We start from the raw sequence: 18,985 nt of genomic DNA on the forward strand, positions 1-18,985 counted from the left end.
ATTAAATTGATCTTTGAAAATCACAACATTGAGCACTAATAATATTAAAAATTAAATTCTGTAGTGCCATCAGAAGACTATGGTATTTTATAATACAGCATTTTATGAATCAAAAAGATTAGGGGAATTTTATTCTTCAATTGCATAAAAAGAACCCCCTTAAATGTTAGTGAAGTAATAATACAGCTTAAAGTGTTGAGTCTCTTACTCACAGAAAGCTTCCCCACCCCACAGGACTCTGAGCGGCTCTCCCACTCTGCCATCAAACACAACAGCAATTGCTGCCATTAAGCACCTACTAAGTGTAAACCTTTGAACTAGGCATTTTGATTATTATTATTTTTTAAACTCACAATAACGCAATGAGATACACAATTCTTAGGCCTATTTTCCAGATGCAGAAACTGAGGCTCAGCATGTTTAGCTTGCTATCTCAAGACCCCACACTCAAGATACAGTCAGGCCACTTCAGGGTCAGATGAGATCCCTGAAGTCTCAAGCCCTCATCCTTCCTGCCCAGAGGGTAACTGAGTGTAGCAGCAGAACCAGTGGCCTCCCTGATATCCACTCCCTCTTCTTCCTAACAAAATCCCAATTTTCTTTGAGCAGCAACATACATGTTTAAAAATCCTTAATTTCACTGATGTCCCTTTAGTGGAGGTGACCCTATGTAAAAGGCTCTGGCCAAGGCAGAGGTCCTAGGGAGAGTACTCCTTCTCAGAGGAAAAGTTCATTTGGAGAAAATCCTCCAAGCCTATACTTTTCCTGAGAATTGAGCCTGGAGAATTCAGCCTCTACCTCACAACTGCAAAAACAAACCCTACACTAAGGCAGCAGAACTCAAAATGAGTCTGGCCCCCTGTCCTTCTTGTTGCAGGGGATAAATTCAACCCATCTCTTCAAACACTCCAATACAACTTCCTACTATCTGTAACTGAAAGCCTTCCCTAACTAATTTGCCAAGTAAGAATTTCATTGACTAAGTAGTATAGTCCTTATATCATAGATCATAACTTTATTATGATCTTATTATTCTTTTTAAAACCCTGGAGCTATGAACCTGAGCTTGCCTACTGGGCTCTGTTGATAACAGTGAACCCAGGAAAGAGACAAAAAATTTTAATAATTACCTACATGACACAGAAAAAATGGGGTGGATGGTGACAAAGATGAGAGATTTTTTCAAAACAATACCTTTTTACATTGTTTGGGTGTTTTCTTAACCATGAATATATAGCCTACCCAAACTATGTAAACATCTTTTTAAAAGAAAGCAAATAAATCAAAGGAGGATACATTAGCCTTATACCTTTTCTGCCAAGAAATCAACAAAATATTACCTGTCTTGGGTCCAGAGGATAATTCAAGGTGTTTTTCTGTAGTAGTCTTCTTTTCAGCTGTTAATGACTGCAGGCAGATAATGACAACAATAATGATAATTAGTGATGATGTAGCAGTTTATGTGACAAGGGCTAAAAACCAACAATATTACATAAAATATTCAAGAACTTACACTACACCCCTTTAACATATTCCTCTGTTTTCCTTTATTTACCAACAAGTAGTCCCAAAGCAAATACTTACAGTGCATTTTTGTATTTTTCCAGAATCTAAACAGAGAGCTATCTAACCTTGAGCTGTCTAACCTTTAGTGGTGAGTACTCCTTCTTATGCTGAGTACTTCAAAGTTACCACATACACCAAAATTAACCAGAATATCTCGCTGCCATTAGATTCTAAATATGTAAGCATTTCATAAATACTTCTTTTAAAGAGAAGGATGCTCAACAGTTTCATCTTCTGAGAACATTTTCAGTATGTATCCTTCACTTACAAAGAAGTACAAAGGTTCTACATGACAGAAAGAGGTGAATACTGCTATGCCACAATTTTTAAGGAATTCAAGGATGAGGAGAAAAAAGTAACACACCAATTACAGTGTTCTGAAAGAAAATAAGGAAGGGAATTCTGAAGAAATATAATTACAGTGGCCTGAACTCTCAGGAATCTCAGATTTGCCCTTCAGCATTTCAGGGAAAAAAATATTATGACTTTACCAGAGTCTCAGGAGTCTCCTGAAATCCTTCTCCACACCTGAGCCATGCTTCAGAGAGGGAAGCTTCTGCCCCCACGGTCCTGAGACCTGCTCGTCTGCACTGCAGTGGACTCTCTCCTGGAAAGGATGGGTATTCTACATCCCAATTTCTTTTTCTCTGTAGAAATGGTTTTCAAAGAAAAAAAAAACCAGTGAAATCAACTTCACTAAATATACAGTAACACTGTGGAAGCCCAGAAATGGCATCGGTGGCAGCATAGCTTTTATTTTATTTTAAGTATTATTTCCATTTTATTGTCTTTTCAAAGAACAGTATTTCTTCAGTCTTTAAGGACTTAGCTCCTTACATGGGCTTTGGTGGAGGCTGTGGGGCAGCACCCCCAGATCTAAAACAAGGTCACGATGTTTAGTCCTTCCAGACTTTCTGAGAATGATTTCTGACTACCTTGCAGTGAATGGCACAACTCGTGCAGTTATGTACTTTCACATACAGTCTGGGAAGTGCACACGCATCGAAAACACTGGCTTCAGAAATGTCCCTGAAAGCTTCGGCCTCTACTATGTTCCAAATGACGAATTTCTTAACAGCCTTGTCCTTGGGCACACGTCGCGAACAGTTGTGCAGCGAACAGGCTGCACATGTCTGTGGCCCTTTTAGGCATGACCATTGTTCCTTCTTTTCTTGGTCATCCTGGAAGTGAGAAGGCAAGAGAGGACTGGCAGAGTTTTTAAACGTCTCTGAACCGCCACAGAAAGAAAGAGTCACGAGATAGCAAAACCACAAGCACGTGGACAACACAACTAGACAACAAACTCCAAAATACAAGCGTGTGAGGACAAACAATGAACACTCCAAAGTTCTGCATGGTATCATATCTGAGAGGAAAGAAGCTGAGAGAAGCAAGGGAGCAAAGGAGGACTGAGCACAGACATCTGGTGTTCACCAGGAAGGGGAGCAGGCAGCCTGAGAATGCACCAGAAATAGAAAGGGCAAGGGATCCACCCTAGAAGACCCAAAGGAGCCAAGGAGTTTATATCCAGGAACAGTGACAACACTGACTTCTTTCCTCAAGCCATTTTGTTTTTTTAAATGTCTATGACAGACAAATACTCACTTTGTAAGTTTTTAAATTTGCATTTTAAGGAAAATTTTATATTTGCATTGGGAATCAAATTAAGGTCAACTACTATGAGCTGACCACCAAATCAGAAATAAAATCCCTCATCCAGTGCCATTGTAGTTTAAAAAAATAAATTAAGATTAAAATATACCATGAAAACTTTCTTAACTAGGAAGAAGGGAACAAATTCATAAAAATAAATTCAGCCATAACATAGATGGTATTTTAATACTTAACAGGTCTAAGCATGTTCCTTCTCATGCAGAAATTCCTATGGTGGGGCAGGACTGCAAGAGGAAGAGGTATCTATCCTCAAGAAGGTGCTACCCTCCACAGACACCTGTCAGGATTCAGTTACCTGACAGCTCTGAGAAAGCTCACTTAGTTATCTAGGACAGTAAAGAAACTGGAAAATATCATTTGGCCTACTCAGAGTCCACACACACACACACACACACACACACACACACACACATTTTTAACTCCAGAATACCTCTTTAATACATTAAATCAGCCCAGGTCAGCTCTTTAACCAAGTGGGTGATACCAGGGATGGGACAGGGAAGGACAAAATGAGCCTGAAATATCTTGAGCCAGAGAGTGAGAAAGTGCCCAAGGAATAATGAGAACATGTAAAAAGGACACATGAGCCTGAATGAAGGGGCTCTCACTGGCCAAATGTGGGACATTCCAGCATCAAATAAATAATGACAGTAAAGGATTATAACCTACTGAATAAAACAAGACTGTAAGTCTACATTGATATAAACAAATAAATAAATCATGGATTTACAAAATTATCAATGAATGCTAAAACTAGTGGGTAAAAGTTTGAGGATGAAGAGGATATATACATGATCACAAAATGATTCCCCTCAAATTACTTATTAATTCCAAAGGGAAAAACAGTAACTTTACAGTGGAGAAACCTGTCAGACACCATCTTAATCAAGTCATGAATGTTGATGTAAACCAGCATCAAATGCTTCTTAATATGAGGCAACAACCAGAATACAGGACAACCTCCACTGTATTACTACCAAAAATGCATACCCTAAATCTAAACAGAGAAAATATCAAACAAGCCCACAATAACTGGCCTATACACCTCAACAATGGCAAGGTCAAGAAACAAAAAGAAAGTCTGAGGAACTATCCCAGATTAATGCAGGGCTAAAGAGGCATGAAAAGAAAATGAACATATGATCATGGACTGAATCTTGGACCAGGGAAAACAGATCATTATTAGGCAACTGATAAAATTTGAGCATATACGACTGATCAGATAACAGTATTTCATCAATTTTTAATTTCCTAGTTTTGTAATTATACTATGCTTATGTAAGAGCTGTCCTTAACCTAGGAAATAAACATTCTGGGGTACAGGTTCACTATGTCTCTCAATCCCTCTGAAATAGTACAGAAAAAAATTAGATATACACATGTAGAGAAAGGGAAACAGACAGAGAGACCAATAATAACAAATTGGTGAATCAGAATAAAGGGTTACTGTACTAGTTTCCTAGGGTTTGACATAACCAGTTACCACAAACTCAGTGGCTTGAGACAACAAATTTATTCTCACAATTCTAGAGGCTTCAAGTCCAAAAATGAACGTGTTAGTCCCTCTGGGGGCTCTAGGGAAGAATCTTTCCTTGCCTCTTTCTAGTTTCTGGTGGCTCTAAGCAGTCCTTGGCGTTCCTTGGCTTGTAGCTGCATCACGCCAATCTCCACCTCCATCATCACATGGTATTCTCTCCTGTGTGTATCTCTGTGTGTCCTCTCCTCTTCTCATAAGGACACCAGTCACTGGATTTAGGGCCCACCCTAATGCAGTATGACTTCATAGTAACTCATTACATCTTCCAACACCCATCTCCAAATAAGGTCATATTCTGAAGTTCCGGCTGGACATGAATTTTGCAGGGGACACTATTAACCCACTTATAGTTCCACTAGAAAGAACCTCATTATGTTATTCTTGCAAGTTTCCTGTAAGTTTGAAATTTTGTCAAAATAAAAAGTTATCCCGACCCTCCACACACACACACACACACACACACACACACACACACACACACACACAAAATAACTATATAAGCCCAGGTTGAGGCCAGGAAGAAGAATAGGAAACAAATACAGTCAATTCTCATTATTCAAAGTAGTTAATGTTCTATAAAGTTGCCAAAAACAACGAATTGGCAGATCCTGAACCACTGCTCCTCGGGGAATACAGCATAGTTCCTGTCAATATGAAACTTTACTTTTTGTGTGTTTCTGTTTAAAGACACCTTATTTAATATATATAGCTTATTCATTAACATTGAACTCACGGCTAACAGCACTATAACTCATGCCTGAACAAAGCTTATCTAACACACATACTTTCTCCATAATGCACATCACAGATGTCCTGCGCTTAGGAACACTAGACAGCACTATGTTTGGGGGCCATTTTAAACAGTGACATCACCAACACGAAGCACAAAAATGTGAAAAACGTGGCACTAAAAAGACCAAGAAAAGGGCCCTCGTTTAGAGTGTGAGAGCTAGAACAAGTAGACAGAGTGGGGCCTTGGACCTCGGTTGGAAACACGGGTGTCAGGTGACTCAAAATTTTCCCTGCTCTACATATGCCTGCAAATGACTATAAAAGCACCAAGAGCACTGATTTGGGGATTACAAATAAATTTGAGCAAGTAGGCGATTTCATAAATGCAGAATCTTTGAAAAATGAGGATTGACTGTACTTTGAATAGACCATACTTCAGAAAAAAGCAACCAATTAAAACACAAAATGGTTAAACTCTGCTTCACTGCTTTACTATCCACATCAGCCCCTCAGAGACCACTTTTCCTTCTTATTGGTGCTCCGCTCAATTTTTCATTTCTCAAGTACATCATGCTTATGTATTTTATTTACTCATTTTGAAACTTTACTCCCTATAAAAGCAAATGCATTCCACTATACATTTGTGGGATACTCCCCTTGGAAAGAAGTGAAAATTTCTAAATATTGGTTTGGATATCATGTAATAAATTTGGGGAACAAATCTGATATCTAACAATCCCAAAAGGAAGTTTCCTTGGGTATCTGAATAATGTATGTATCCCAATGTATCCCAATGGCTCTAGCCACATACTTGAAGGATGTCAACCCTTTTTCACCCAGAAATTGAACTACATTAAGCAGAGACAATGACTCCGTGGCTCTCAAATCTGTTCCTGTCAAATATGAGGAACAGATGTAAAGTTTTAACCACATCAGCTAGTCGGTAGGCACTGTGATGCTCAGAGCCTGTCCTATCAAGTTAATTGCACATTTGTTTTCTCCTTCTCTCTGGCAACAGAACGTTTCTCAGGCCTGTCGCTGCTTTGGTTGCATCTGACTTATCCTTTGCTTCTCTGGATTTCATCCATACTCAGATTCTTTAGGGACTAGAACCCTCTAACTTAACATAAAAGACAGAATTCTAATGTCCTCATCTTCAGTCTGTCAGTAAACATGTACTGAGTGCCCACTGCAGGCAGACACTCCGCCAGGCCCCAGGGATATAAGACGAACAAGAAAGACTCTGCCCTCCAGCAGCAGGCAGTGGCAACAGAGACCCTCCCACAAATTCACTGACACGAGGTCCTGAGCCCAAGTTCTGATACCTACTATCCTGGCCTTCAACAGCACTCTTCAGCCTCCCCTTCTGCTTCCCCAGCCAATCTGTTCTACTCCCCTTGCTGCTGCCAAGTGGAGCATTTCCAACACCACACCTGCATCCATGGAACTCTTTGCCAGAAATCACCTCTCCTCTTCCTTTAGCCTCTCCAACTCTGCCATGGATCCCGGCTCATCTTTTCCATGAACTATCCCTCAATGCCTCCATTTAATCCCTCCCTCTGGGACAACAGCCTGTTTCCTGCCCCATCTACTCCTTTCCCTAGAATAAGAGCTCCTGAGGGCAGGAGTCTCATGCCTCTTCATCTTATCCCCAGTGCACAGCACTCCCCACTGAGGTACTCACTAAATGACTCTTGAATGAATATGCAAATTTCTTGACTATTACCACACCTGTCACAAAATCTAAAATATCTAAAGTAAATAAGTCAGCAAGTATAAACCTAAGCGTAAACACAGCCCTTAAGCTGTGTTAAACTCATTTCCATTTCATCTACTTATCCTTATAAACAATACCTCTGCCACAGCTCTCTAGAACATGTGTATTTCTCTCTCCACAGTGTTTACTCAGCCACAGAGCAGGTGCTTACAGGGCAACTTCACTACTCAGCCTTCTCATCCATCCACATTTCTAGTGACAAAACACACTCCCAGCACCACAGTTTTGGGCGCCCAACCTGGCCAAGGATAATCATAGGACATCAGCCTGGCCATAGTAACTGGTCCAGGGATGCCATGGGACCCAAGTTGAGGCAGTCAGAGGCCCTCTCCAGGACTTTTCTAACTGGGGCTACTGGAGAAGAGTCTCTTCTTCCCAACTTGGCCAAGGGTGTGACCCCAAAGCAGTGAGCCACCTTGTAACCTATAATATGAAGAAACCTGAGAAAGAAAGAGGCACAAATCATGCTCCAGGCTGTAAGTCAGGTCCCTGAGCTGCCCAGGTGCCCAGATGCTGTCAACTGCAAGCCAACCCATCAATCTTCTGTGCCTCTGTCCAGCTGAAGTTGGCCTTCAATCACCAGCTACTGAAAGAGCTGGACCACAATACTCAGTAAATATTCGTACTGAGCTGAAACGATTCACTGAGCCCTCTGAAGGTATACAGCTAAAGACAGTTTCCATCTTCAAAGACCGTGGGTTCTAAGGATATAATTAGAGTGGAGGAAGAAACAGACCTAAATTGGGCTAATGAGCTCAAAAATAGATTGAGAGGATGTTTCCTGGAGAAAGCTGTCTTGGACTTGAACAAAGGAAGAAATGTACTTTGGTGATGGCTACCCATAGATCCTCAATTTCCCAGGCTAGTCCTAATTCCAAATGTCCTGAGTTATTATCCTCCTCAAGCTTAGAAACATCCAGGAAATTCCACAAGCAGCACACAAATCCTTTCAGCTCCCATCTTCAAGCTGTGCCGTCAGACTGACCTGGCCTGAGTCACCGCTGAGCTACTGGTTGGCTACACTGACACTTCCCAAGATCCAGTTTCTGTATCAGTAAAATGAGAATAATAAATATACTTACCTCAAGATGACTACCAAGATAAAACTGACACTAATGACAATACTGTGAAATAATAGTACCACAGACCACCATAACGGAAGGTAGAAGAAGAGCTGATTAACATTCAGCAGAGTTAATATGAGAAGGTACTTTAGACATTTTTTATAAAGATGCTTATATTTTCATACACTATGATTCATAAAATACTGTCTTAATCTAATGACCAACTATAATATTTCAAACCTCGAAAAATAAGAAAAAGCAGCTTACTGATTAGAACTCTACAGCCTCTCAGACAGTTTAAGGAGCAGAAGGGAATTAAGCGACTTTCCTGGTGGCGCAGTGGATAAGATTCTATGCTCCCAATGCAGGGGGCCCGGGTTCTATCCCTGGTCAGGGAAGTAGATCCCACATGCACGCCACGACTAAGAGTTCACAGGCCACAACTAAGGAGCCCGCCTGCCTCAACTTAGATCCGGCACAACCAAATAAATATTTCAAAAAAACATTAAAAATAAAGAAGAAGGGAATTAAATGACTCATTGGAAAAGGTCAGTTTATTGCAGAGTCAAAGTCACTATTCCATGAGCTGCCCCCATAACCAGTGCTCTAGCCTTCTTATCTTTCTCACAGTCAGGCAATGCCGATTAAGAAAGACCGACCCTCCTGATGTGGGGACAACAGACGTTAATAAATAAGAAAATAAAGGGTATTAGAACAAGTCCGAGAAAAAACATGTAAGTAAAATAAATTTTCACAAAGCATAACAAAATTTTTGAAAACTGCCTATAAGGTTCAAGACAACTTCGCCCTTTCCTTTGTTTCCTGCCAGGCTGTCTTTCCAACTCTCTTTCAGTCTGACCTGCTGGACCCCTCAGGATTTGGCCTAAGGACTACCTTCTTCACGAATCCTCCTGTACTGTTATAGCCCTCAGTCATCCTCCTTGAACCACTCGTTTGGAAATCAGCACTTCCAATAGCACCTCCACTGCCACAATAGAGAATGCTATTTTCATGTGTTTATGTCTTCTATGACCCCAAAACCAGGATTCACTTATAACTTACGCTCTACAAGTGGCAAACTCTAAAAGTGCTAGCTTCCAGAACTTACTGGTTTATCCCTTGTCTGCTAAATAATTTCAGCATATGCTAAATAAGTTTAGGAGTCACCTAAATCATTGCTTCATTTAAGGAAGTTCATATCTATACTATCTTTTCCATTCATGGAAGAGTTTTTTCAGGAAAGAATCCATAGCCATTCCAGTGTTTTAAAGTTTTCGGTCAGAAAGGCATTAAATCATGTAGCAGTTTAAATTCATTTCTTCTTCTGTCATCAGAGAAAATAAAGGAAACGGTTGCCACATTTTGTATAATTTTCATATACTTTCAAACTTAAGAGTACTTTGGCTAAGTAGTAAATGTCTGGAATGTACAATTATGCTTAAACTTACAGTACAATAATCACCTAGTTTGGGTGTCATCAAACACCTAAACTGTTCAAACAAACCAGACTAATTTACTACAGCTATTCTAATAAGACTCTGATGCTAGAATCCTAATCTCTAGCAATCTAGCCCTCTTTTTCTCATTCTTCTCAACAATCCGGAACTTCTTAACGTAACAATGTTGGAAATATGGTGATGTATTTAATTTTCAACACTTGAAAAGAAAAGCAGAATTATTTTCCACTAGCCCTGTACACCAGCTCAGAATACCATTAGTCTGAAACTTATTTTTTTCTGAAATGGAAAATTCCTCTGCTGGAAACCAAGTTCCCATGCCAGGCTGCCTAAAACCACTCTTGGCTCCACTGACATGGCTCCACTGACGTTACTCTTAATCTAAGGACTTAAAAGACATAAAACAATGACAGCTGCTAATATATCACACTCTGGGTCCAATTTTATTTTACTGATCGCTCCCCACTCAAAAGCAAACAATGAGTTTGCGTTGGTTCTTTCCCATTCCTGCTTCCTCACTGTTGAGAAGTTGAAGCACAGCAACCTATAAACTCCAACTGTGATAAATTTATTCTCATGCAAAGTCAGGATTATCAGCAAGACCCCTTCAAAGGCTACAGATTCAAGTCTTTGTCCCTCCTTCCCTCACAGCCCTCTAACCAAATCTCCACTTACAGTTCAACCCTAACCCGCCTACTCTTCAGAAGATGGAAGTCTGAATAAAATTATAATAGACTTTAACTTAAAAGCAATTAGTTAAAAAGGTGCTTAATAAAAGCTATTTGTGACAAACCTAGAGCCAACATAATACTCAATGGTGAAAAGTTGAAAGCCTTTTTGCTGATTCCTGGAATAAGACAAGAATGGCCACTCTCACCACTTCTATTCAACATAGTATTGGAAGTCCTAGCCACAACAATCAGACAAGAAAAAGAAACAAAAGGTAACCAAACTGGAAGAGAAGAGATAAAACTGTCATTTTATGCAAATGACATGATACTATATGTAGAAAACCCTAAAGACTCCACAAAAAAACCACTAGAAATGATAAATTCAGCAAGGTAGCAGGATACAAAATTAACATTCAGGAATTGACTGTATTTCTTTATACTAACAATGAAATATCAAAAAGGGAAAGTAAAAAAAAAAAAAATCCCTTTTAAAATCTCATTAAAAATAATAAAATACTTAGAATAAAACTGACCAAGGAAGTGAAAGACTTATACACTGAGAACTATAAAACACTGATAAAGAAAGCTAAAGATAATTGAAAGATACACCATGCTCTTGGATTGGAAGAATTAATATCGTTAAAGTGGCCATACTACCCAAAGCAATCTACAGATTTAATGCGATTACCATCAAATTACCTGTGACATTCTTCACAGAACTAAAACAAATAATCCTAAAATTTATATGGAACCATGAAAGACCCAGAACTGCCAAAGCAATCCTGAGGAAAAAGAACAAAGCTGGAGGCATAACCCTCCCGGGCTTCAAACAATACCACAAAACTACAGTAATCAAACAGCGTGGTACTGCCACAAAAACAGACATATGGATCAGTGGAACAGAACGGAGAGCCCAGAATTAAACCCACACACCTACGGTCATTTAATCTTTGACAAAGGAAGCAAGAATATACAACAGAAAAAAGACAGTCTCTTTGGCAAATGGCGTTGGTTAAGCTGGACAGCCACATGTAAACCAATAAGTGAGAGCACTCTCTCACACAATACACAAAAATGAACTCAAAATGTCTTAAATACTTAAGATAGGACACCACAAAACTCCTACAAGAGAACACACGCAAAACTTTCTCTAACATAAACTGTAGCAATGTTTTCTTAGGTCAGTCTCCCAAGGCAATACAAATAAAAACAAAAATCAACAAATGGGACCTAATCAAACTTATGAGCTTTTGCACAGCAAAGGAAACCATAAACAAAACGAAAAGACAAACTATGGGCAGGGAGAAAATATTTGCAAACGATGCAACCAACAAGGGCTTAATTTCCAAAATATACAATTGGCTCATATAACTCAGTAACAAGAAAACCAAACAACCCAATCAAAAAAAACAGGCAGAAGACCTAAATAGACATTTCTCCTAAGAAGATATACAGATGACTGATAGGCACATGAAAAGATGCTCAACGTTGCTAATTATCAGAGAAATGCAAATCAAAACTACAATAAGGTATCACCTCACTCTGGTCAGAATGGCCATCCCATTAAAAAGTCTACAAATAATAAATGCTGGAGGGGTGTGGAGAAAAGGGAACCCTCTTACATTGTTGGTGGGAATGTAAATTGGTACAGCCACTATGGAAAACAGTATGGAGGTGCCTTAAAAAACTAAAAATAGAGTTACCATATGATCCAACAATCCCACTCCTGGACATATATCCAGAGAAAATTCTAATTCAAAAAGATACATGCACCCCAGTGTTCATAGCAGCACTATTTACAACAGCCAAGACATGTAAGCAACCTAAATGTCCACTGACAAATAGATAAAGAAGATGTGGTATATAATTACAATGAAATACTACTCAGTCATTAAAAAAGTATAAAATAATGCCATTTGCAGCAACATGCTTCCCCTACCAGTGTGACAGCGCTTCTTATAATTTAGCAGCGTCTCCAGGCTGAAAGACATCATGTGTGAGAATTTTAAGAAATGCGCATCCACATCCTGACGGCCAGAAATGAATATCCACAAGCACCCTTTCAAAGCTTTTATCCAAACTACCTCTACCAACTCTACATCTTAAAGTAACTTCATGCCCTTGTATATAAGACAAAACCACGCAAAACAAAGCCCCAGAAGCCCCCTTTCCCATTCTAAATTAGTGACCTCGTGGATTTTGTTTTATTTCCAGTTTGTGTAAAATGTGGTAGTGATCCTTCCGGTAAACAGGAGATTGGCAACAAATAGAAACACCTCTCCTCACACTCTACTGGATCATAATCCGGTCAGATAAACGTGCCAGTCTGTTGGTATCTGTGTACTATGAGAATCTGGTACCTTGGAGGGCTCTGATTTGGTACAAGGGAGACGCCCCGCTGCCAGGATAAGCACTTGCCACGTGAAACTCAGGCTCACAAAAACTCTCCCTTGCTATCTCTGACCCCAATTTTAGCACCAGTTTTCTTCACTTTCTAGGTTTCAAACACAAAGGAACCAGTGACCAAAGGCAAGTGATATAGGCCTTAAACTTGCTGCCATCCTTAATTTCCTCATTCATAAACTTTCCTTAGAAAACCCAAATCCCCATTCCTCTTTTTAAATAGATTGCTGCCTTCAGCCCCGATGGCCAATAGCAGACATCTATTTCCCAATGGATGAGAGAGACTCCTTCACCTTCTTGGTCATGGTTGGAATGAGGTTCACGTGGCCATTCACACACGTGGTCATGCAACTCTCCAGCTGCCCCTTCACCTGAACCTATTTACTCCCCACATCCATTGAATCTTTGGTTTTGTTGTTGCAATACATTGTGCACCGGGCCAGGTGCTCCTGGAACTTCTCCAACTCGCTGGTCACCAGGGTCTGGGCTTGAGACAGAGGTGCATGGCAGCGCTCAATACACTGGTGCGCTTGCTGCATGGATGCCTGGTTGTCCTCACAGCAGGCGGCGCTGCACCGGAACATGAGGCCCTGCATCTTCCGGATGTTCTCTCTCCAGACTTATCACCATAGAGTCCACTGCCTCCTGCACCCAGAGCTGCTGCAGCTCCGCCACGGCGACCCTGCACTGCTCCCTGCCACGCAGGCGCCCACATGGACTCCCACGCACAAGCCCGCCCCCCCGAATTAAGATTTTACCTAATTATGGGACTTCCCTGGTGGTGCAGTGATTAAGACTCTGCGCTCCCAATGCAGGGGGCCCAGGTTCGATCCCTGGTCCGGGGACTAGACCCCACATGCATGCCACAACTAAGAGTTCGCATGCCACAGCTAAGGAGCTGGCAAGCCACAACTAAGGAGCCCTCAAGCTGCAACTAAGAAGCCCGCCTGCCACAACTAAGACCTCATGCAACCGAATAAGTAAATAAATTACTTTTACCTAACTGTAAACCACCTCAGATATAACTCTGTAATCACACACTACTAAAGTAAAGCCAGCTCCAATGAAAAGAAGCACAATCGTTTAGCTATCACAAACTGAATATTTATGCTACAGATGGAATGTCTGTGTCCCCCCTATAATTCATATGTTGAAACCTAATCCCCAATGTGATGGTATTTGGAGGTGAGGACTTCGGGAGGTGCTTAGTTCACAAGGATGGAACCCTCACGAATGGGATTAGTGCCCTTATATAAGAGGTACTAGAGAGATCCACTATGTGTGGACAAAAAGAAGATGGCTATGAACCATGAAGTGGGCCCTCAACAAACACTGAATGTACTGGCACCTTAAATTTGAACTTCCCAGCCTCCAGAACTGTGACACATTTGTGTTGTTTATAAACCATTAGCCTATGGCATTTTTGTTACAGCAGCCTGAACAGACTAAGATAATTCAGTAGCTGCCAGACATCACTGCAAATGTTTCATGTCTATTACCTCATATAGATCCTAGGTGATATTTTATGCTGAAATGAGTAGTATTAATTCCATTTCACAGACAAAGAAACTAACTGTTGAAGACATTTTTCAAGACCATGTATCTGTAAATAGTAAAGCCAGGATCAAAATTCAAGCTAGTTTAAGCCCAAGGACCATATTCTTAATAGGGCTACATTTTTCTGCAAAGGAGAAAAAGACACTCCCTTATCAAGTCACTGTACTTCCATATATTTGGAAATTGTCATAACGTACTGATTTTATTAGAAAAGGTGCTTTATTGCCATCTACTGAAAGAGTAGCATAATAAATATACAAATTTTGCAGGACATGACTATGAACAGGGCCTCTGCGGGCACTGCGGTTTTCAACCTGCACAACCAAATGCAGCCACTCTGGTGGTTAAAAACAAATGGAATTTCAATATATTTTTAGCATTATTGAAAACTAAATTCAACAAACCAGTGCTTGTCATCACTTAAGCACAGAAAACACAGAGAAATATCATGAACCCTGTCCTCAAGAAATCAATATGATCATTAGACCTGTCACAAAACACAATACAGAGAAGTAAAATAACAGAAGTTAGTATAAACATGCAGAGGCAGTACGAAGATTGCAGAAATTAATTCTAAAAACCACTTTTTAATTTCTTTCCCTCACTGAAGCCTTATAGTAACTCTGTGAGTTAAGGCAGCAATCACAATTTCACTTCAAAATGAGGGCACACGAATGTGAATTAGTGAGAGACATTTGCAGACTGAGAAGAGGATTTGTGTTTGTCATAAACATGGGCTCTTAAGGTGTGAAAAGAAAGACAACCATGGGTAAAAGACCTATTAGGGAAAGACTGAAAAAGTAAACATGGAGTAAAGAATCTAACCTCACCTAAAAGGAAGGCTAGGGAATTAATTCCCTGGTGGTCCAGTGATTAGGACTCAGTGCTTCCACTGCTGGGGCCTGAGTTTGATCTATACTCAGAGAACTAAGATCCTGTAAGCTGCACGGAGCGGCCAAAAAACAAACAAACAAGTTTAGCCTTTGTCCTTGGCTTCTGGAAAGTAATGTCTATGCCCTTGGAATACCATGGCTGACAGAAGTGTCTTTCTTTGCCTGAGAGCTTCAGTTACACCAGACAGTCCAATAATGTGATTTAGGGTGGTGGCTAATCACACCCCATACTGTTAGCATGGGGGCTGGTGACACCAGAAAGACAGTATGATTTAGAGTGGAGGCTTTAAGTCACACACAGAAGAACTGGAGACTGAGATCAGCCATTTATGCCTACGTAATGGAGCCTTAGTCTGTTCGGGCTACTATAACAAAATGCCATAAAGTAGGTAGCCTATAAACAACAAACACTTCTCAAGTTCTAGGAGCTGGGAAGTCCAAGATCAAGGTGTCAGCAGGTTCAGTGTTAGTGGTGAAATCTGGCAAAGGCTCACTTCCTCACTGATGCTAAAGAGAGGAGGGATCTCTCTGGAACCTCTTTTATAAGGGCACTAATCCCATTCATGAGAGCTCCACCCTCATGACCTATTTACTTTTCAAAGACTCCACCTCCAAATACTACCACATTGAGGATTAGGTTTCAACATATGAATGGCGGCTGGGAATAGAGAACACAAATATGCAGTCCATAGCAAAGCCCCAGTAAAAACTCTGGACACCAAGGCTCAGGTGAGGTTCCCTCCTTGACAATAACCCACCTATACAGTCACACATTGATACCAAACATGTAACTCATCCTGACTCTATGAGAAAACCACAGAAGTTCCATGACTGGAACTCATATCCCAATTTCAAAACTCACGACAAAATAACAGTAATCAAATCAGTGTGGTACAGGCATAACAACAGACCCAGTCAATGGAACAGAATTCATAGTCCAGAAAAACCCATACATCTGTGGTCAAACGATTTCTGTCAAGGGTCTGACAAAAAATAACAGAAGTTACTAAGCAGCGGTTTCAGACATGACACAAAAGGACAAGTTAACAAAAAATGAATAAACTAAACTTCATCAATATTTAAAACTTATGAATTTCAAAAGATATTTTCAGAAAGCAGAAGGACAATTCATATAATGGGAGAAAATATTTGCAAATCACATATCCAACTAAGAATCTAGTACCCAAAATATATGAAGAACTCCCACAACTCAACAACTCAGTTTAAAACTCGGTAAAAGTCTGATAGACATTTCTCCAAAGAGGGCATACAAATGACCAACAGTCACATAAAAAGATGCTTGATATCATTAGTCATTAGGGAAACACAAATCAAAACCACAATGTGAGATACCAATTCCCACCCATTATAATAGTTACTGTCAAAAAATAAATAAGTAATAAGTATTGGCAAGGATATGGAAAAAACTGGAACCCCTGTGCATTGCTGGTAGAAGTACAATATGATACAGTTGCTATAGAAAATGGTACAGTGGATCCTCCAAAAAATTAAACATAGAATTACCATAGGATCTACCAATTCTACTTCTGAGCAATTCGATTTCCCAAAAGAACTGAAAGCAAGGACTCAAATGGATGTTTGGGTTTTTTTAATTAAATATTTACTTATTTATTTTGGCTGTGCCAGGTCTTAGCTGCAGCACACGGGATCTTCTCTATGACATGCAGACTCCTTAGTTGCAGCACACAGACTTCTTAGTTGCCGCATGCGAACCCTTTGTCGCGGCATGCATGCAGGATCTAGTTCCCTGACCAGGGATCGAACCCAGGCCCCCTGGGTTGGGAGCGTGCAGTCGTACCCCCTGGACCACCAGGGAAGTCCCACAAATGTATGTTTAAATGTCAAAGTTCAAAATAACATTATTCACAATAACTAAAAACTGGAAACAACTCAAATGTCCACCAATGGATGAATGGATAAACAAAATAAGCATGTACATGTAAATAAAAACTATTCACAGCCTTAAAAAGCAATGAAATCCTGACACATTGTAGGTTTGCGACCTCAGGAGTCCCCAAGTGAAGTCTGAAACTGGTGCCCATGCATAGAGGACAAGGAGAGACCAAAGAAAGAGGTAGATCACTCCAGATTGGTAGCTGGCAGTTTTAATATGCAAGGGAACTTACACACAAGCCAAGATTCACACACAGGCTGGTTTGACTCCACAATTCAAACTCCTTACCCCAAGCCAGCATTTCTTAAGATGCAATCCAAGATCTGATGAGGAACTAATATCCAAAATACATAAAGAACGCCTAACAACTCAACAACAAAAAGACCAACAACTCAATTTTTAAGTGGGCAAAGGACCTGAAAGAGACATTTCTCCAAAGTAGATATACAAATGGCTAATAAGCACATGAAAAGGTGCCCAACATCATTATTCATGAGAGAATTGTGAATCAAAACCACAATGAGATACCACTTCACACCCATTAGGAATGACTACTATTAAAAAAAGTTAAAATTTAAAAAATTAAAAAAAAAAAACAGAAAATAGGAAGTCCTAGCAAGGACATGGAAAAACTGAAACCCTGGTACATTCTGACAGAAATGCAAAACGATGCAGTCACTGTGGATAAAAGTATGGTGGCTACTCAAAAGTTAAAAATATAATTACCATATGATCCAGCATATACCCAAAAGAATTGAAAGCAGAGACTCAAACAGATATTTCCCCAACAATGTTCAGAGTGCCATATTCACAAGAGCCAAAAGGCTGAAACAACCCAAACGTCCATCAATGGATGAATGATAAACAAAATGTGGTATATACATACAATGGACTACATTCAGCCTTAAAGAAAGAAAAAAATTCGGGGCTTCCCTGGTGGCGCAGTGGTTGAGAGTCCGCCTGCCGATGCAGGGGACGCGGGCTCGTGCCCCGGTCCGGGAGGATCCCACATGCCACAGAGCGTCTGGGCCCATGAGCCATGGCCGTTGAGCCTGCGCGTCCGGACCCTGTGCTCTGCAGCGGGAGAGGCCATAGCAGTGAGAGGCCCGCGTACCGAAAAAAAAAAAAAAAAAAAACAGAAGAAAGAAAAAAATTCTGACACACAATACAACATGGAAGAACCTTCAAGACATTAAGCTAAATGAAATAAGCCAGACACAAAAGGACAAAAATTATGATTCCACTTATATTAGGTCCCCGAAGTCATCAAACTCAGAGACATAAAGTAGAATGGTGGTTCCCAGGGGCTGCGGGGAGGGGAAAATGAGGAGTTGTTGTTTAATGGGTATAATTTCAGTTTGGGATGATGAAAGTTCTGGAGATGGATGGTGGTGATAGTTTCGGAACAACATGAAAGTACTTAATGTTACAGACCATAGACTTAAAAATTGTTAAAAAAGTTAATTTCATTCTATTTGACCACAATTTTTAAAATGCAATCAAGGGCGATGCACATCAGAATCACCACGTATGCTTTTAGAGATAGTAGATACTCAAACCTCAAATTAGAATCTTAAGTGATGAGAGGCCCACCAACCACCCCGGTGAGTTAGGCACTATTAAAGTTTGAGAACCACCACCAAGAACAATGGATTAAAATCCAACCTCTAGGGACTTCCCTGGTGGTGCAGTGGTTAAGAATCCACCTGCCAATGCAGCGGACACAGGTTCGAGCTCTG

General features: G+C 40.3%; 1 protein-coding gene and 2 pseudogenes across 10 annotated transcripts in view; all 3 read right to left on the reverse strand.

Moving 5' to 3' along the window:
* The window catches only part of SPIDR (scaffold protein involved in DNA repair), a 351,974-nt gene that overhangs the window by 311,400 nt on the left and 21,589 nt on the right, over positions 1–18,985 (reverse strand). For all 10 annotated transcript variants that reach the window (XM_027128161.1, XM_027128157.1, XM_027128158.1 and 7 more), the window contains exons 2-3: positions 2,058–2,213; positions 1,341–1,407 (exon numbers count right to left, since the gene is read on the reverse strand). In XM_027128161.1, the coding sequence (XP_026983962.1) occupies positions 1,341–1,407; positions 2,058–2,213 (223 nt within the window). The remainder of the gene's footprint in view (positions 1–1,340; positions 1,408–2,057; positions 2,214–18,985) is intronic.
* LOC113631572 (40S ribosomal protein S26-like) lies at positions 2,323–2,854 on the reverse strand (annotated as a pseudogene).
* LOC113631573 (protein FAM136A pseudogene) lies at positions 12,351–13,519 on the reverse strand (annotated as a pseudogene).

Source organism: Aethalodelphis obliquidens, unplaced genomic scaffold, assembly GCF_003676395.1.
Source record: "Aethalodelphis obliquidens isolate GAN/ISIS:26980383/991018 unplaced genomic scaffold, ASM367639v1 scaffold33, whole genome shotgun sequence".
In the NCBI taxonomy this organism is placed as follows: domain Eukaryota; kingdom Metazoa; phylum Chordata; class Mammalia; order Artiodactyla; family Delphinidae; genus Aethalodelphis; species Aethalodelphis obliquidens.